Source organism: Berghia stephanieae, chromosome 7, assembly GCF_034508935.2.
Source record: "Berghia stephanieae isolate SIO BIC M18660-M18661 chromosome 7, UCSD_Bste_1.3, whole genome shotgun sequence".
NCBI lineage: Eukaryota > Metazoa > Mollusca > Gastropoda > Nudibranchia > Aeolidiidae > Berghia > Berghia stephanieae.
This window is the reverse complement of record NC_088366.1, coordinates 12,343,250-12,364,508: the sequence shown is the minus strand read 5'-3', so window position 1 is coordinate 12,364,508 and position 21,259 is coordinate 12,343,250. Positions and strand designations below refer to the sequence as shown.

At 35.3% G+C, this 21,259-nt stretch overlaps 1 protein-coding gene across 1 annotated transcript; it reads right to left on the bottom strand.

Annotated features, from left to right (window-relative positions):
• Positions 1-340: 340 nt before the first annotated feature.
• Positions 341-21,238, bottom strand: LOC144976703 (negative elongation factor D-like). The gene is made up of 16 exons (XM_078921057.1): positions 20,970-21,238; positions 18,500-18,645; positions 16,130-16,239; positions 15,425-15,534; positions 14,033-14,140; positions 12,971-13,123; positions 11,924-12,060; positions 11,326-11,446; positions 10,047-10,113; positions 8,393-8,512; positions 7,785-7,914; positions 7,138-7,252; positions 5,913-6,008; positions 4,941-5,075; positions 1,688-1,817; positions 341-1,135 (listed from the first exon to the last, which is right to left on the bottom strand). The coding sequence occupies exons 1-16, from the start codon at positions 21,018-21,020 to the stop codon at positions 1,101-1,103; spliced, it is 1,764 nt and encodes a 587-aa protein (XP_078777183.1). The 5' UTR covers positions 21,021-21,238; the 3' UTR covers positions 341-1,100.
• Positions 21,239-21,259: the final 21 nt, after the last annotated feature.

Here is a 21,259-nt window from a genome sequence, read left to right as displayed (position 1 = left end):
TACATCAATTCACTAATAACTCCACAATTTTGTTTGTGGATGAGCACCTGGCTGCAGGCAGTGATGGACATTGTTCCTAAGAGTCCCATAAAAATAATTATTTTAAAATAACGGAGGTGCCTTTCAGGAGACTCGCACTGTATGAAATTTAAAAAAAATAAATTAAGGAGCAGACACCAGTGTTAGAACACGTATGAAAGGTGCCAGACAAAGCAAGAAAGAAAAATACAAGAATGGCTTTTTTTCTTGTATTTTTCTTTCTTGCTTTGTCTGGCACCTTTCATACACACTTGTTCAGTACTGTATGAAATAGAGCTTTAGTTCCAAGATGCCTGCGTGCTGGGTGAATAAAGATGAAGACTTGTGAAGCACACTGAAGGGAGGGCAAACCGTTGGACCGATGTGATAAAGGTATACTACATTTGTTTGATCACACAGGACTTTATGATGCATCATTGCAAACCAACTTCCTTCTTGGATAACAATAATAGAGCAGAGAAGTCCCACCTTCCACTCTTCCGGTTCCCATTTCCTTGGAAGTGTGTATGTAACCAGTCCTTTGGAGGACTAATAATGAATAGGTTACATAATGAATCATAAGATGGAATAACTATTTTAGTAACAGGATGTAATAGGCAGATTCTTAAGATTACGGAACGTAGAAGAGTGGGGTTGGATGATCTTTTTTGAAGACCAGCATGTATTTAGACTAGAAGATCACTCTGTACCAAGAAGATCAATTACACAAGGTATGTATATATCCAGTCCTCCAAAAGAGTGCTTTTACACTTCCAAGATAGACGACAGAGAATTTAGTAATGTATTTATGTCTTTATTGTTGGCTGACGAAGGGTTTTGAGCCTGAAACGTTCTGTGTTTGGTATTTTGTTCTTTTTTGAAGCTGTTATATTCTATTTTATTTATTACTTTTTACAGTCCACAGCTTCTAGCAGCCTAGTACCACTTTTACACTTCCAATAAGATCGGAACCAGTCTTTTGACGAACATTACACATTTGTTCCTTATTGAAGAGTTGATGTTGATGCACGGTGAACTAGCTCCATGTGTGGTCCTCCTGACCATTGGCAGAGTGGGGATAACTAAAGCTGATTGGTGAAATTGGAACGACAATGGACTGGAACAAAACAAGGAAAGAAATATTATTAATCATTTGCACTGAGAACGATTGGCCAGGAAAGAGGGAGGGGGGGGGGTATGTTCTCTATTGATGCTTTGTATTTAGGTCAATTACTTACATCCACCAGTACCAGTGATTAGTTACAGTGGTGAAAAAAGCTCAAATAATAATAATATCCATAAAAGATCACCAGTTTCAAGACTTGTTTCATTTAGAGTCGAGTTTCAATATAATCTCTAAACACACAATATGGATAAGTTAAGCGAAAAATTCGATTTGGGGAATTTAATACTTTAATCATTATCTAAACAAATCACTCTCTACTACTTTTTACTTTTGTTGATTTAAAAGATAGGATAGATGATATCGAATGTATGTGACATTGAACTATATTATGAACTATGTCACTCTCCAATATTAAAACTACATAATGCAGTTTGAATGTTTCATGATTAACAATTTTGAGGCATCAAATTATAAGAAAAAATTTTATTTTTTTTTAAAAGGAAGAAAAGGACAAAAGAAAGTAAACAAAACTTGAATACTCACATATAAATTCAGAAACTGGGTCTTTGCCATCGGAGGTGCGTAGCTTGTCTGTGACAGCCTTGTTTTCAATCAAGGGAAGTAATAGTTGAACAAATTCTACTGTGTAAGGGGGGGCTATCATGTCCAGAAGCTGGTGTGAAATTATACAAAAATTATAATGACTTGAAATGTCCAGACTGTGGGAGAAAATGAATTTTTACCAACAAAAAAAAAATCACAGACAAATGAAAATAAAATAATGAATACACTGAGGCTATTTTCCTTCCTTTTCTTTTTATTTATATAATTCTTATTTCCAAAAGAAAAAAAATATCGAAATAAGACCCAATTATTTAATACTACTGGAAAACTACAGATACAGAGAGTAGAGCACCAACAGACACAATGCTGCTTCATTTTACACCTAAGTAAGGTGAGAGGATGTGAGTAAAGAGCCTTTTCCAAGGACTCAACTATGCGCCAATCATAGCAGGACTTGAACCCCCGACCTTCCGGTCCAAAGGTGAGTGTCATATCACTAGACCACATAGCAGCACAGTACCCAGGTCCTTCTGGAGTTCGACTAATGCCTAATTCCCTCACCATCACATCCCCTAACACTTGATTACTCAGGTTACAGTGCTTAGATTTTTAAAAGAATATAAAACATGCTAGCACACAGAAATAATGAATAATAATAATAATAATAATAATAATAATAATAATAATAATAATAATAATAATGATAATAACATGACAATAATAATAATAATAATAATAATAATAATAATAATAATAATAAGATCATCATAATAATAATAATAACATGACAATAATAATAATAATAATAATAATAATAATAATAATAATAATAATAATAATAATAATAATAAGATCATCATAATAATAATAATAATAATAATAATAATAATAATAATAATAATAATAATAATAATAATAATAATAATAACAATAATAATAACATCATCATCATCATCATCATAATAATAATAATAATAAAAATAATAATAATAATAATAATAATAATAATAATAATAATAATAATAATAATATATTCATGTAGCGCCAATCCCGCGTTGCTGCAGCTCTAGGTGCATTTTGACAGGAGGGGAAATCAATGATTCTACATATAACAATTACACTTCTCAAGATATTATGGACTATTTATATACACACAGTCCCATTTATAGCATTATTAACACAAAGAAGAATTCATCAGGTGTGCTTTAAATTAAGGGCACTTTTTGAATGTCATTCAAGACGAAAATAATCTACTTCTAACATCTAATGGCAGTGGATTCCACACATTTGGGGTGGCATGAGAAAATGCCCTATAAATACCAAAGAAGGAGAAAAGAACAAGAAAGCAATGGATGACACCAGAAATTTTGGATCTCATGTCAGAACGTAAACAAATGAAGAACAAACCAGAGTATGAAGCGCTGAATAAGAAAATCCAACACAAAAGTCGCATAGCAAAAGAAAATTGGCTTAACCACAAATGCAGGATGATCGAAATATTTGGCCTAGATGGAAAAGCAGCCCACGAGGAAATAAGACAAATTTCGGGCAAAAAACGCACCACTAACAACAATAACTGTATTAAAGACAAGAATGGTAAAATATTATTTGAGAAAGAGGATATAAAAGAAAGATGGTGTCAATACATTGGCGAGTTATTTGATGATGACAGGCACCAAATACCTTTGCCAAGCAACACTGAAGCTCCTCCAATACTCGCATGTGAGATAGAAAATGCATTGAAAAATATGAAAGATGGCAAGGCTGAGGGTGAAGATGGCATTGTAACAGAAATGCTAAAAATTTTGAAAGAATTCTCAATTGTGAAACTAACAGATCTCTTTAATAGGATTTACAATACAGGCTATATTCCAGACGAACTTGCCAAATCGGTTCACATCACCCTACCGAAAAAACCAAAGGTGACAACTTGCAGTGATTTCCGCACAATAAGTCTGATGCCCCATGTAACTAAATTATTATTGAAGATCATCCTAGAAAGAATCAGGGCTGCCATCGATAATGAAGTTGGCGATGTACAGTTTGGCTTTAGAAAAAATAATGGGACAAGAGAAGCAATTTTCTGATTAAATAATATCACACAAAAATACCTTGATCATCAAAAAGAAATCTATGCATGCTTTATCGATTACGCAAAAGCATTTGATAGGGTACAGCATGGAGAATTAATGACATGTCTGGAAAAGGCAGGCATTGATGGCAAAAATATACGGCTAATAACCAATCTATATTGGCATCAAAAAGCAGCCATCAGGATTCAGGGCGATCTGTCACCTTTCACGCCAATTAAAAGAGGAGTTCGGCAAGGATGTATCCTCTCTCCATATCTATTTAACCTTCCGTAAAACCGAGCACATTCCAGGTATTGTTATTGGAGGTAGGAGGATAAATAATCTGAGATATGCAGATGATACAGTATTGTTGGCATCGAACGAGACAAATCTACAGATCCTTGCAAATCAAGTAAACCTGAACAGTACAGCAAAGGGTCTAGAGATGAATGTTCAAAAACGAAGGTAATGGTCATGTCAAAGAAGCCTGAAAAAAGCGCAAAAGTCCAAATTAATAATCAAAACATCGAACAAGTAGATTCTTTTAAATATCTTGGACAGACAATGACCAACAACGGAAAGAATGAGCTGGAAGTGAAAAACAGGATTGCTATAGCTAAGTCGAGGTTCAGTCAACTGAATAACATTCTAACTTCGCAACAAACGCAGATGAAAACGAGAATAAGAATACTCAAATGTTATGTCCACTCAACACTTCTCTACGGCTCAGAAACATGGACCTTGAACAAACAAATAGAGAAAAGAATTGAGGCCTTTGAAATGTGGACTTTCTGTCGCCTTGGAAAAATCAGTTGGAAAGAAAAGAAAACAAATCAAGAAGTCTGTGACATCCTTGATATCAGACCGACCCTAATGAAAGTAATAAAAACAAGAAAACTTAAGTATTTTGGACACCTAAGACGCCATCAAACTGTCAACAAGGACATTCTTGAGGGTAGAGTTGAGGGGAAAAGAGGAAGAGGCAGGCCAGCAAGAACTTGGATAGATGATGTGAAGACATGGACAGGATTGTCGGCAGCCGAATGCAGTCAGCAAGCTGTCAACAGGGAAGATTGGCGTGTCATTTCAAGTCGACCTCAACCCATGAGATGACACTGGAAGAAGAATAAATACCAAAGCACGGAATTGCGATGACTCACTTCTGTCACGAAATGACGAATGAGGGAAATGTCCGTGTCCTCCACACATTTCTTGATGAAAGACACGACGGGGATGACACAACCCTTGTGTAACAGATGGAGCATGCGATCCAACAACATCTTCTTCAACTCCAACTGCAGAGAGAGAGAGAGAGAGAAAGACAGAAGAAAATCTTTTATAAATTGATCTTTTTCTTTTGGTATTTGAATGAAAATGTGGGAGAAGAAAGGAATAATAAGGACATACATTAAATAGGATCAAATGTCAGGTATAGGAGACAGAGAAATAAAAAAAAAATAAAATAAAATAAAAGAGAGGAGAGAGAGAGAGAGAGAGAGAGAGAGAGAGAGAGAGAGAGAGAGAAAGATAGAAAGAAAAAGAGAGATAATGAGAGAGAGAGAGAGATAAGAGAGATAGAGAAAGAGAGAGAGAGAGAGATAGAGAAAGAGAGACAGATAGATAGATAGAGAGAGAAAGAGAGAGGGGGAGAGAGAGAGAGAATGAGAGAGACAGAGATATATATTTTATAGACATTAATTTAAAGAGGCATCACATGGTTCAGCACAGACGTTAATTTTGGAGAGACACAAAAAAAAAAGTATTTGATTAGTGTCCTCTTTCCATTTGTACGATTTCACTCAGTGTTATTTATAGGGGTTAAGACAGTGTAACCATTTGCATCATGGTCAATTTTTTAAAAAGCTAAAACAGGACACCCTAACACACAATACCGTCAATATCCAAAACAATAGTATGTTTGGATTATTATATGATATAATTATTAACAACGTCACTACCACATTATCTCATTCGTCTGTAGTGTTTAATTAATCCTGTTTTGTTGATAAAGAGGAAACCTGAAAAGTCCATTTTATCTGTTTTCGTATATTACATTGAAACTTAAATTCAATTTCACATTGTTATTTAATGTGTAAATGTAGCACAGGAATACACTAAAAATTAAGACTTACTCTAACTAGCACATCCAGCTCATCATAATTATTTTCAAACAGTCGAATAAGCAACTCCAATGCTTTCTGGTGCAGCAATACATGGTTGGAAACAATCTGGAAATGGATTACAATGACAATGATGATGATAAGGTAAAAAAATTACATGATTGATGCTCATACGAACAAAACTAGGAGCAAATGATGTTAATATTTATGACAATACTGCCGTTGTTTTAAAAAACACAGTACATGGCAATGGTAACACTAAAAGTAGTATCCAATCAAAATTCCCCAAATGTCAGCAAATATACATGAAGGCTGGTTTTCCAAAACTCTTTAACTCTTTCAGCACCAAAGCAGAATCTGTTCTACTGGCCAATGGCCGCACAGTGAGGCCAGTCTTGAAAAGGAAAAATAATAATGTAATCCAATCCTACTTTACACAAAAGTTCTATAAATTGAACCAATGGTATCATTTCTTTCATCAGATCATTCAATTATCCATAGAGGGGTATTTTAATTGGGATTTTGCGCTGAATTCGAATGTCGCTTTATCTTGGCTTGCCATTCTCATGCTGCCTAAACAGGTGTCAGAGCTCAGCACTCAAAGCGTTAATTCGATTTCTCTAACTTTTGAGATTTTCCATCCATGAGATAAATTGAAACGTAAACTTTATTTTAAGCATCAATTGACACAAGAATTTCCCTAGACATGTATGAATTGGAAGTTTAATCATGATAAAATAATAGACCGAATGAGAAATTTTAGGGGAAATAATCCTCATTATCTCAAAAATGGGAAAAAATGGAGTAAAACAGTTTTGGAAAACCACTCTTCATATCTATTTTGAAATTCTCCTTTTATGGAAAAGGTTTTAGGCCCTACTCTAATATTTGCTTACTACATCAATTCCTTTGAAATATTCTAAATGTAGAACAAACAAAATGATCCATGTAAAGATTGAACATGGAACCCACAAGGGAAACGTAAGAGAGGAAGACCAAGAAACACACGGAGACATGACTTTGATGCAGATACGAAGAGAATCCGAACAATGTAGTCCACAGCTCTTTCCCCATGAGGAGTGATGGGTTTAAGTAAGAAAGTGAGGGAGTAAGTAAGTAAATCGGTAAGTAAAAAAAATAATTGAAAGATGACAAATAAATTGTAAAGCACTTTGAGCACGTTTAGTGGATATTGCACTATATGAAAGCTCATTAAAAAAACAACTTTGAGCCTCACCTCGTCCACCAATACCAGATGTAAAGGTGTGTGATCTGTGTTGAGTTTAAAAAAGCTTGGTTCCGATACGGTCAGGTCGACCCATCGTAAAATACCCATGGCAATCACTGGAAATCTGGAATTGAATAAATAAAAAAATTGACTTTAACCTCAACTTTTTTAATACTACCTTGATAACCTTTTTTTTTTTTATCCTAGACAATTTTATTTGAATACAATATAAGGTCTTAAAAGTTTCTATTTCAAAACAAATCAAAGGTCAAAATTCAAAGTTGCTCATTTTTTGTCAAAATGACTGTGCTATGCCCTGACAATGGTTGCTAGGAGATGTCCAAACGAGTCTGGAGTGGACCGTATCACCCCCGGGTTGCTAGGAATTTCGAACACCCCTTTTGGCCAATCAGGGTTCAAACCTGGTGCTATATAAGCGAAGCGCGGGAAACTCGAGAGAGTTCTTGTAAGTTTCGTCCAGCTGAACAGAATACCGCTTTCCAGTGGTCCTGTTTTAAATCATTTTATTATCATGGTGATATTGTTTCAAATCCAAATGTCCTTGAGCAGCAGCTTGTGCTATTCTGTCCAATGTGCTGTAAAGTGTGTTGTTATCTGTATTGAGTTATGGGAAATGAGAAATGTTAAATACTTACTTGATACAGGTGAAAAGGGTGGCAACTTCAGCAATGAGATCAGATGACCCTTTGTGTGATGTGATGAGGTTGTGAGTTTTTTCAATGGACTGGATGGTGGATTTGAACTCATCCTTATTCAAACGTTTTCCTAAAGAAAGATATTTATTCATAACTATCATATGCGTTTATATTTGGATATAAGCTCATGTTTATTATATGAAATAAACATATTGCTGATTTGATCACATTAGATACCACGAGACCACATAGCCGCACAATGAAGGTATCAACAACAACAAAGATGATTTGAATCACTATCCAACAAAACCTATGATAATATTAACTCACTCAGCCCCAACACCGACTATATCCGTAGTTTTTCCGGGTAACATTTACCCCATACCTATTTATTACATTTTTATGAGACAAATTATAGGCGTAGTATCAAAGCTAATGTTTTTTAGTCTTTACATGTTAATGGTAGTTGAATAAAACTATCTGTCCAATTTTGAAAAGTAGCAAAAAATCTTCAGGATTTAGTGAGATAAGGTGAGTAAAACAAAAGCAACGACGACGATAATGATGATGATGTTGACAATGATGAAAGTAATGTAATAAATACTCGCCTTTGCCCCTGGAATGAGATTCGACAACACTGACAGAGTACGCCAACAGGTAGATGTATTTGGACAGATGGTCCGGATTGATGCGACTGGCAGGATTATATAAGGCGTCTATCAACAGATCTGGAAGAGAAGACGGGGAATGACTCGAGAGGGAAAAAAATCCCAATTTGAACAGATTTCTTTTTTTTTTTTAATTAAAAAAAAACAAACTTTATTTTGATGCATTAAATATGCACCATGTAGTTGAGCATGTTCAATATGATGATGATGTTGATGACGATAACTACGATGTTATTAGTGTGCACATGTGTGAGTGTGTATATAGGTCAATATATTATGTAATGCATGTTCTTTATAATATTGTATTGCTATAAATGTGTAACCAAATGACAAATTGCCACTATTTTGATAACAATAAAGACATATTATTATTATTATTATTATTATTATTATTATTATTATTATTATTTAGTATATTCAGTGCTATCTTAAGATTTCATTTGGAAACTCTCAGTAACCGAGAGATGGATGAGATAACAATACTGAATATTATTAAACCTGCTCATTTAATTGTTGAACCTTCGATGCACATCACAATGTTATATATTATAGACACATTTCCATTCCTTGTGAGTCTCTAGTTTTTTTGTTGTTGTTATTTTTCATTAATAAACAATTAGAACGAGTAAATCCCATGTCGAGATTTTCCATTATGGTTCACTTTGAAAACAAAAAAAGAAAAGTGCATTGCTGAACAGTAAGCAGTAGAGAATAAAGTTCTCACTTATGGTGGTGGGAGGGGGACTGGGGAAGAAGAAAAAATGCCGAAAGCATGAGTCAAGAGATAGCGTCCCCTAGGTCATTGCATCCCCTATTTTTTACCATTCAACAAATTTTTGGATGTTTTTTTTTTCTTTTATTCTTTTTTTTCAGCTTTGTCTGGCACTGTTTCATACACAGCCTTTCAGATCGTTATCTCACACCAGTGCCTGCTCCCTAATCTACTCCCTTGAGAGATGAGGAAACGAGGGTTTACTTCAAATTCTAGAATAAATGACTCCCAAACAAAAAACCTGGCCTTAATGTATCAATTTTTACAAAATAATTTCCAAACCTCAGGATGGCATTAAGTGTGTCCTTCCTAATGCAGTGGTTTGTGACTCACAATTATACAGATTTTGTAACATATTATATTAAATGACACATGCATGGTTAGATGGAGCAACTGACCTTTCAAGAGTTTAACCCTCTCCTTACCAGCCATTTTCAAGAGTTTCCCCAAAACTTAACACCCAACTAACACAAAATAGATTTTTTATCACTCAAGACACAATAGCAGTAAAATTCTTGTGATACATAATTTCTTTAGAAAAACATACTCTACAACACACTGGTCATTTTCTTTAAATTTTATGATGTACTTAAGAAATATGAATAAGAAAAATGTTGGTTGTATCGTAACGAATATGACGATTTTCCTGTAGTTGGTAAGGAAAGGGTTAATCTATATCATGGAAAACAGATGAAAAGGAGTGACTGATGATGTCAGAAATAAATTTCCTATCCACGACGGATGAAAAATGACAAAAATGAGGAGAAGAATTTTTTTTTTTTAAGTTCAATTTGACACAATAGGCAACAGATTTTGCCTTACCCAGGAACTCCGGCACTCGAATCAAAGCTACAGGAGGACAGTCCTTTTCACAATACATCTTGTACAACTGTGGATAAAAGATGAGGGAGATAGTGAAATGAAAGACCAATCATATCAAAAATTACATATACTTATAATTATATATACATTTGCTTTGTACCCGAAAGGTGCCGAGTTTGATCACCTGCTGCTGCTCTGTGTGACCTTGAGCAAGTCACCTCGACCTAACTCAATGTACGCCTCTGCACTGCGGTTGATGCCTGGGTTATTCCAGTCTTCCCCTGGGATAGACCCTAGAGATAAATTTCGCCTATGGGATGAATAAAGGGAATTTTATTTTATTTTATTTATCATTTATTTTGTTTGTCAGTGATGAGAACAAACTTTTCCCTGAGCAATTATATTGATCCACAGCACACAAAAAAAAAAACAACAAAAAAAACCCAGAAAAGTTGTAGACAGGATGTAAGATGGAGTCATGTCGTCCCGTCAATAAAACCAGTGACTTATACATACAAATAGATCGGCAAAACAAAAAAAATCATCTTTGACAATTTCATCAAATATCAAGAAATCGTAGATAATTGGAACTATCATGCCTCTTCAAGAACTGCAAGAAATGTCAACGTTTTTAAGCGAGGCACAATTCCTGTAAGGCTCTATTTTTTAAAAATTGTCGTTAGAAACAATATTGTTACTGGCAGGTACTCGTTTGAGTGCGGTGAGAGAATGTGAGTAAAGAGCTTTTTCCAAGGATTTAGCTTGCACCCACCATCAGTGGGAACTCCAATAAGGGACCTGCCAAGCTAAAGGCAAGTGTCATAGCACAAGTCCACAGAGCTGCTCTTCACGAAACCCCTTCTCAATGAGCTTGATAGCTCTAAGGGACAATTCATTTGTTCTTAATAACAGAATTTCGTTCATTCTCCTTAAACGGCTATTGTGCGACTATGTGGTATGACACTCGCTTTTGGATCGGAGGAACCTGGGTACGAACCTCGTTCGGCGCATAGTTGAGTCCTTGGAAAAGACTCTTTACTCACATTCTCTAACCGTACTCAGGTGTAAAATGAGTACCCGGCAATTAATAGCGTTGTCTATGTCGGGGAAAAAAATTGTAATATCGCCAAACAGGCGTCTGTCTCGTACTACAAATTACATGTTGCTGTTGGTCAAGGACCCCCTGTAAAACGCTTTGAGCACATTTAGTGGATATTGCGCTACATAAAAGCTCTATTTATTTTTCTGTTTTTGTTTCTAAACAAAAATATCAACTTACCACTGTAATATCAGCAGGGTTTAAGGCTTTTCGTGACAACATGGAGGAGAGAGCCTGACAGGCTCTGGGATATTCATTGGCGTGACTCAGAGCTATGGTGATAGGGGTCACATCAAGGCCTCTGGTGGAAGACAGACAATAGCATTATACAGATGATTACCTACTTCTGTTTGTATTTAGGGGTTCCATGGCACTTGCAACACTTACAAGTCATTTCCCACAAGTAAAAAGTAAAAAAAAAAAAGGGATGATAGGGGGAAAAGTTATAGATCTTATTTAAAATTGCCAAAGTAAAAGTAAAACAAAGGGTTATTGTAAAGGTCATAACTTTCAAAAGCTTTAGATGATATTCATCTTGAACATAAGCTCACCAATGAGTAAAATAAAAAAGTATTCACTCCAATTTTCCACCCATAAATAAATATGAAAATTAAAAATTTCTTTCTGAATTTGGTCTATTACAAAATCTTAATCTCTAAGTTTTATTCATGTTAGTAGCAGGACTGCTTGTGCAATCCTTTTTTTTTTACAGACTTACAGTAAATCTGACTTTGACATCTATGAACAAGTTGTAATACAACAAAACTTAAACACTTACTTTTCCACAGCAGACCTCTGTAGTTCCTGACACAGCCTTCTCATGTTGGCAGTCCCGCCGTGCTGGGGAGTTTCAGCAGCCAGATGCATCAACAACTGACTGTAAAGGTACGTGTGTTCACCATGACACACCATTTTCTGAAGAAAAAAAAAATTGAAATTGAAAACATTCCTCAGAATTCTTCTCTCTCTTTTTTTTTTAACTATTAAGAATGTCTTGCATTTTGATTTGTCTTATGATTCAAAAATTTGCATAAAAAGCCTTTGGGAAAGAAGAAAAATCATCCAAGCCAGAGAGTTTGACGATTCAATTTGGTAAAAAAAATGTTTTTTTCTGTCCATGCTTGACTAGATGATAAATGCCATGTTGGGAAATGTCAAACACTGTCTCATCTTTCTGTTATCCTCTAGATAACAATATGTATCTTCATTAGATATTTGAAGCAGCATTGACTGAGCATCTAACTGATATTCCACGATATATCAAAATGGTTTGTTTGTTGGTGTTGTTGTGTGCTTATGTCTTCTTCTGTTGTTTTTCATTTTAATGACTATTGATAAGAGATTTCATTTCTATGGCTACTTCAAGTCTTTTCCACTTTTTACCTACTCGTAGAAAGGATGAAAAAAGGTGGCTATTAACACTCTAATACCATGAACGAACAAATAAACAAATGTGTACAAAAAATAATTCAAGAACATTTTATAATAATCGTCTGCATTGTCTTTATTATTGCACACAACCAACTACTTAATCAAAAACATAAATAAATAATTTGTTTTTTTTTTAATTTTAAAAAAGAAAGTGGTTGAAAATATAAATTTTGTGATAGAAAATTTGCATAATTAATCTCTCTTTACAAGTTTATACTGTCTGGACTAAATTAGATAGAATAAGAATGACTTCACAGTTTTAACGAAATTTAACTAAAAAGAAATTAAATTACCAACAACATAGATATCATATTACATTAAATGATCCTATAGTGTCGCAAGCACAGTGATAGTGATAGAAACAAACTTAGCTCATATTCATCTTCACCCTTACAGAGAACTCTGGCAAATGCTTCTCCAGCGCTTCCTCCCCTCCTTCCAAGAAAGTAGCGACAGACGTTTTCAAAACCCGAGTAAACACTTCAATCTGGTGACAGGCTGTTGACACTGAAGTTATCTCCCCTTGGTAGCCGGCATCTGATATCATCTGTATGGATTTTTTATTATTTTAAAAAACATGAAATGGATCACTAAAAAGAAATGAAATAAATATCAATGCCATAGGCAACACAAACTGGCTTTCTACTTTCCTAAACACTACTTATCCCTGCTATGAAGGTGCATCATATTCTTTTTCCTAGTAGTAGTAGTGGTCGTAGTAGTAGTGGTCGTAGTAGTAGTAGTACTCATAGTAGAAATAATAGAAGTGGTAATTCAGATATAGCGGTATGTGAACAATAAAACAACGACAAAAAATGATAGCTCTATGAATGGAGCCAACATTGTACCATAACTCACTCAGCCCTAGCGATTTTTGGTACTTTGTAAATTGAAAAAAAAAAGATATATTATATATACTCATACATTCGATCTAAAAGAAAATTGGCATGTACAAAGTTATATCCAACTATCATTAACATGTAAATAGCATAAACAGTGGCCGTAATAATGCACTTAATATTCCTCTCAGAAAAATGTATATTATAATAATGGGGTAAAAAAAAAAAAAAAAAAGTAACCAGGACCAAATGTTGAGAGAGCCGGTCTTAGGGTTGAGATTATTAAACAATGATCTAAAAAAAAAAAAAAAAAAAAAGAAAAAAAAAAAAAAAAAAATTTTTTTGAATACAACTGGAAATAAGTTATAAGCAGACCTGCCTACCTGAAATTTCCAAAATTCGTAACAAGAGGACCATAATTTTGTAATTTTCAGTAACATAGTGAAAAAAATTAGTAACACCCCGAAACGTACTAAAAACGGAACTTACCGAAACAAACTGATAAAAATTTGTAAATTCGTAACAGGGGCCGATTTTCATGGAAAATTCGTAACATTATGAATTTTTCGCAATAGTAGGCAGGTCTGTATAAGTAGAACACTTTTTAATCACTGTACCTTGATAGTAAAGTTCAGCATAAGACAGTCGGGGTATTGCTCAGCAAGTCGATAAAACAGGGCTCTCCACGTCGGATGTTGGATCATCTCCGGTAACCACTCTGGCATCTGTAGTGAATTGACAAACAAACAACAAGCAATTTATCGTTTTCTAGGCTGTGTCCTTTCACTGCAAGAAGTGTCCAGGTCCGTCCACCAGACTTATCCATTCACCACAATCTACAGATTTTTAGTGCCAGTTTCAAACTTCAAAAATAAATCATTCCTAACAGGGATGTCAAATAATGTTTGAAATAACAAAGAAAAAAACAAACAAAAAACACCTGAAAACGAAGCGTCGCACCACATCTCTCCTAAAACAAAACTTGAGACACAAGGACGCAGGTACTCATTTTACACCAGAGTCTGGTGAGAGAGATTGTGAGTAAAGTGTCTTTTCCAAGGCATAAACTTAGTGTCACCGAGAGCAGGCTATGAACCAGGGGCCTACACATTCGAGGGTAAGTGTCATACCTCACAACCACAACAAAGCTGCCCAAATAACGACAGCAATTCAATTGTAAACAGCATTTCAAAGAGCGTGTTGATTCCTACAAGTGAACAAATTCACAAATGACACAACTCATAGAAAACAATCTACCAAAGCATGGAAAGACTAGTCTCTTAACCCTCTCCCATGGGTGCCAGCAGGAAGAAGTGCTGAAACCTGAAACTAAAATCTCGATACTTTGCCAAACCTGAAAATGTTCCTACTGAAAATGCGGCCTAAGCTTTACTCTTATTTCATCACCGTTATTATACCATTATTAAATGATTACACAGCAAACATATAGACACAATGAGGAAATTAATTTGATTTTAAAACCAGAGGTATTTGACTTTGAGATATCGCGAAACCAGAATTCCGGCATGAACCGGAAAACTGGCACCATGCCCTCTCCTTACCAGCCATTTTCAGGATTATCCCCAAAACTTCACACCCAACTAACACAAAAATATATTTTTTAATCACTCGACATAATAGCAGTAAAATTCTTGCGATACATAATTTCTTTAGCAAAACATTCTCTACAACACATTGTTCATTTTCTTTAAATGTTATGATGTACGAGAGAAATTTGAATAAGAAAAAAGTTGGTTGTATCGTAACGAATGTGACGAATTTCCTATAGTTGGTAAAGAGAGGGTTAAGTGCAGGTCCTTGTGATTATTATTTAGTCATTGATTAAGGGGAAGCAGGTAGAAAATGCATTCACTCAATAGACAATTATGACAGAGAACCAGGTTTAATGAGAGAGTGCAAATGCTGCCCTATAACAAATCCCAAAGATGAAGAAAAGCAAACAAAAAAAAAACAAACAAAAAAACAAAAAAAAAAAGAAAGACAATTACGTTTCCATCACTGTTGAAGATAGAATCTGCCTTTTTCGGGTCAAAGTGTTTGACGATCATGGTGGTCATGTGATTCTCCACCATAGTAGCCACTTCCTTGGAAGGTACTCCTGGGTAAGATAAGTCAAAGTATCATTATCATCATCACCATCAGTATGGTGTATCAACTTTACATTATTTTACATTTTCAAATCTTTTTTTTTAATTCATAAAATAAAAGAAAAATTCAATTGCTCCTTTTTGAAAAAAAAAATACTAATTCTACTGATCAGAGTACTTGATTTGGCTGAAAATTGAACAAACTGAACAAATGTCTTAACATTTTATTTTTCTCAAATATTATGTTCGATATATATATCTAATGTTAACAAGCTTTTTAACGATAGAATTAATCATAATTCACTTCATAAATGGCCAAAGTCAAAATAATTGACAGCAACCATTAGTCGGTTTATGAAATATTTGATATGATCAAGTATTGGACTTTTTATGTAGATGTCAAAAAAAACAAAAAAAAACAACAACAACAAGAACGAACAAATACAAATATATTTAATTCAAGCACAAAATGACGTAAGGAAAAAATTTTTAAGATTGATTTTAATGTTTAAAAAAGTGGACATACTAGCAACACAATGCAAGGTTGAGTGTTGTCGACATCAAAAGCAATAACAGTAGAAAGGTTGTATTTACCAAAACACTTACCTGTCTGAATAAGCCAATTGGCCATAACATTCACCATCCCAGCAACAGCTGTGAAATTTTCTGACAACAATTGGACCACAATTGTCGGAGAGCCACCGGTAGAGAGAAATCTGGAGAATGAAATAGAGAAAATTATGAAAAATAGCATTTGCACTAATATTTATGACAGGAGTGTTAAACGATATGTGACCCAAGAGTCAGTCATCCTTCCCTGTTTATGCAGTGTTTAGTTTAGCAGGTAGTAATGATTGCTTGCTACATTTTAGGTAGGATGCTAGTCATTTGCAAAGTACTTTCTGTCATAACCATCAGACCCAGTTACCCAATCAATGGTGGGTAAACATAGGGGTCAGATAAAACAATTACTGCATCCTGGACTGATGCCAGTTTCTTTTCTGCGATGCAAGTGCTATAGATAGTTCGAAGATGACGTCACTTTGGTCTTTGTTATTGTTTTTTGCCATCTGCATTTATGAGTAATGCTCATTGAACTGTATTAACCCGACTACAAACGTTCATGGATACACACAGTTTTGTGTGTTGGTTCTTATACTTCCGGATGGCAATGTCATGAGCTTCTTAGCCAAGCGCATACTAACTATACCAACTGACATATCTGGACCCCTCAACGTTTATAACAGGAGTCTTAATGTGAAACCTGTCTGTCTTCAAACAGCATTTTTTTTAAACCAATCTTTTTCATTCTGCTTATCATGATTCTCTGTACACTTTGAGCTGTTTGTGTCTGACTGTTGGTTATGATGATATTGTAGTCAAATGAATGAACTTGTGTGAAACCAGAAAGTGATTGTAAAGTGCCTCTGAGCACTATTTGTGGATTCTAGTGGAATATCAAATAATTATAATGATTTTAAAAATATAAGAAAAGACATACCAATAAAGCCTTAAGCTCTATAACTGGTGATGACTCTGTGTGTGTGTGTGTGTGTGTGTGTGTGTGTGTGTGTGTGTGTGTGTGTGTGTGTGTGTGAGAAAAATCTATTTTAATCAGTCAAAAACCTCCATGCGCCAAACTAAAACTTCCAAAAATAAAGACTAACCTCATAGAAGAAACAACAAGAAATAAAAACAAATCAGATATACAAACATTAGCAATGAAGACAGTACAAGAATACCCAGACAACTGGATACATGTTTACACAGATGGATCTGCCCACAAAGGAACTAAAAATGCTGGGTATGGGTTTGTAGTAGAATACCCAGATAAAACCTGTGATAAAATCCACAATTCTTGCGGAAGCTCCTGTTCAAACTATGAGGCAGAGGCAGTTGCAATAGAAGCCTCACTGCGACACCTCCCTTCTGTTTTCCATCTAAACCCTTCAAAACACTGTCATCTTCACAGACTCCAAATCGGTTCTCCAAGCTCTAGATTTAGATAAACTCTCCTCAACCTTCAATAGTTTAAGATCTCAACTAGATGAATTCCTTACAACACACAGAGTAGACACGTATCTCTCCAGTGGATACCGGGACATTTAAATATACCAGGAAATGACAATGCAGACAGACTAGCCAGACTCAGATCAACACTTTTACAACCATCAATTCCAGTATCCTTATACACAGCGAAACAAATAATCAAACCAAATAAGAGAGAAGAATGGATGAACAGTTGGGCAATGAGCACCACGGGTAGATGTATGTTTTCCCATATGACCACTCCTGTAAAGACTGATAGCCTAAATAAGCTCAGAAGACACCAGCAAAGCATCATCTTTCAACTAAGAACACAACACATACCGCTCAACAGCCATTTAAGCAAAATTACAAAAGACACATCCCCTTCCTGCCCCCTATGACAACACCCCAATGAAACAGTAACACACCACTTGCTTGAAGGCCAACCTCTTGAAGACCTGAGATGCACATTCCTCCCACCAAATCCAAGCATCAGTAACACACTTTATAGTCACCTGGAACAACTACAAAAGAAGTCTAACTTCTACGTCATGGCACAAGACCGAAGGGCTAGAGCTCAGGTGGTTGCTGGTTCGGATAAGTAAGTAAGTAATTAAGTGTGTATGTGTGTGTGTTTCTGCACAACACAAAGGGCTGTAGGTCCTGTGACCTCTGATGAAAAGAATTTTTTTTTAGCCATACAAAATGCGACTGACTGAACATGGAGGTGTTGTTGTTTGTTACATTTTAAAAAACATTTAGACACTAAAAATTGAATTCAAATTTTCATGCACACGCTGTCATTGAGATAAATGATCATTTTTACTTAAACTGCAAAAACTACTAGAAATTCTAAATTATGATCAGTTCGAGCTAAAACTAAAATTCAATGTCAGCATTTTGTTTGAGTTCATTGTTATGTTATTTACCAATAAATTTACTGCCTACCTTTTCAATACTGTAAGAATATTGGCCTCCATGATGAAATCTCTCTGGGCAAAATACTCCAGACATTTATTCTGGACACTTTCGAGATCTTCTGTCATGTCTGCCATGTCCTCATTTTCCTCTTCCTCTTCGTTGAACTCAGGGGACTTAAGAAAAAAAATATATATTCAAAAATAAATAATAAAATATCCTTAATTCATCCTCTGCAGAAATTTCTCCAGGATATCTTATCTCAAGGAAAGCACAAGATAGCTTAGACACAGTACAACACTCCAAGTTGAGCAAAATGGACTAAGTTTCTCACTAAAGAAAAAATGAAATGTCGACAGATGGGTTCGAACTCATGCCTTCTAGACAGAAATGCAATGCCTTGACATCCATTGGTCCATCTCCCCCATGCTCATTCCACTCAGCCATCTCACTCTCAAATAAATAACACTTTCAGTTTCAATAAAAATAATAAATGTTTATTCTGATAAATTGAAGAAACTGGTATGATTTACATTGAATAAATAAACTTTTTTTTTAATTCTTCCTCTTTTTAATTATTCATCCAGTCTCAATTAAAACAAAGGTGTTGAGTAAAAAATTTTTTCAATGTTCATGTGCTGATAATGTTAATCTTTTACGATTTATTGGTCACTTTTTTTTCCATTACCTCCACACATCCAATACGCTTCAACAGTCGTGACATGATGTCACTTCCCTCGTAATGATGCATGGTAACTTAGTAACTGGCACTAAACTATCGGAACAATGGCGGACGTCCTTAGAGAAATATTTCTCAGACTAGCATAAAAGCGTATCCAGAGGGAAAAAAACATAAATCTGATCATGTTTTGACTTTTACACATTCTGATCATAAGACATATGAAAAGTTTTAGCCAGCATGAAGAATAAAAAGGACCGATCTTCTTTGTTAATAACCACGATGGCCGCCGTTGCTGGGCGACGTGACATCAGACTACTGTATCCAATTTTCAATAGACCACCTACACTATCACTGCATTCCCTCCAAAAATCTTGCTTTATTTACCCCAAAAAAATTTTTTTAGCCATAAGCATTACATCTGAATTCTTTTTCCCCAGACACCCATTACTCAAACTCAAACGCAGTGGCTACGTTACACCACTTGAATGTTGCCTGTCTGGTAAGGCCAGGCTAGGTTTTATGGCATTCAGGCTTCCTTCATTAATGGCACTGATCTATATCACTTTGGAAGATTTTGTGTGGAGTTATTGCCATATTTTTCACGTTTCTGTCGAAATCTTTTCAAGCACTTTGTGTGTCCAAACTGTTTCTGATATCATTTCCTCAACAAAGTCCGGATTTCAAAGCCTATTTTCCCTTTGTTAACATTCACTACTTTATACATTTCCAAACTGTTATCCAATAGAATTATGTCTGTCGTCAGCAACTAGTGAGCTCCTCCTCCTCTTGCCCTCGCCCGCTGGACTCTTTTATCTCTTCTCACCCATTAGATAATCCAACACTTTTTCCCTCTAATATCTTTCCAAACATTCCTAGTACTTTAATTCATCAACAATCAAGTGCTAAGTGTGATTTTTAAATGCATTTCTCTTTAGTAGGAGGGAGACTTTTTAAAAATAATTTAGAAAGTTTCCCCCCTCCCAAACCCCCTACAAGAACATTAATACTGGGGATGTAGGAGCTTTCAGAAGGCCTCCCGGTGAGCGAGTTCTGTGAGCTTCCTGAGTGGAGAGAGTGTTTTGGATAAGTAGAACACAATTAAATGACGACAGACATAATTCAATTGGATAAATATGTATGATAGTGTATAAATAATGCATGTAAATTACAAAGGGAAAATTGGAATGAGAAGCTTTGCTGAAATATAGACAATTATGTTAAATTTAAAAATAAAACAATCTAGATGAAGGGCTTGAACAGATTACGACCGGAACTTGAAAAATGAAAATAACTCTACACAAAACCTTCCATATAGATAACTATCATAAATGAAGCAAGCTTGAATGCAGTGGGGGGAAACCTAGGGTACTACCGAAAACTCTGGGACCCAAATAATTTTGGGGTTTTGGGAGGGGGGAAACTTTTCAAAAAAATAATTTTGGGGGTTTGGGAGGGGGGGGGGAAAGTCTCTCCCCTCCCAAACCACCTACTAGACTTTATTTTAAAGATTCCCCCCCCCCTCCCAAACCCCCAAAATTATTTGGGTCCTCGAGTTTGCCGTAGTAGTAGTACCGAACCTAGCACTAGCATGGCCATGATGGGCCTGGTCGGCACGCTACCCCGTGAACATCACCGTCATTCATAGTCAAGTCATAGCCGAATTCAAAAGTCTCTAAAAGCGGATCAGAATCACCAAGCCATTTATCAGCTCACTGCTGAAGTGTCAAATAGATGTATAACAAAGTACCATATTACATGAACATTGCTGGGAACTGAGACTCGATCGAGACTGAAACAACTTGAGGAAAACGAACTTACTTTGGGATAATATTCCTGATCAGAACCATACTCATTATCAGGGTCTGCCATTGTGTCTGATGTAGGAAATGTGAAAAATCTATTCACGACACAGCCTATGAAAAAATCTGAAATAAAATTCAAATACTAAAGCCACAAGAAGGCAAACACAATCATTGAAATTGATACTTCGCCCGCTTCGTATACAAATCCTTGTTTGTTTTTATTGAAAGTTATCGGTTACTCTTTACTTTACTCTTAACTTCTTGACATTTCCTGTGATCGTAGTCGGAGATATCAAATCCTTGGAA

What these genes read in the sequence shown, in the direction of transcription:
- LOC144976703 (XM_078921057.1), bottom strand. Translation starts at nt 21,020, where the DNA reads ATGGCAGACCCTGATAATGAGTATGGTTCTGATCAGGAATATTATCCC. An exon ending in AGCATTTGCCAGAGTTCTCT is followed by an intron (nt 12,061 to 12,970) that starts GTAAGGGTGAAG and finishes TTTTTTCTTCAG; the next exon opens with AAAATGGTGTGTCATGGTGA. An exon ending in TTCGTCATTTCGTGACAGAA is followed by an intron (nt 1,818 to 4,940) that starts GTGAGTCATCGC and finishes ATTTCACACCAG; the next exon opens with CTTCTGGACATGATAGCCCC.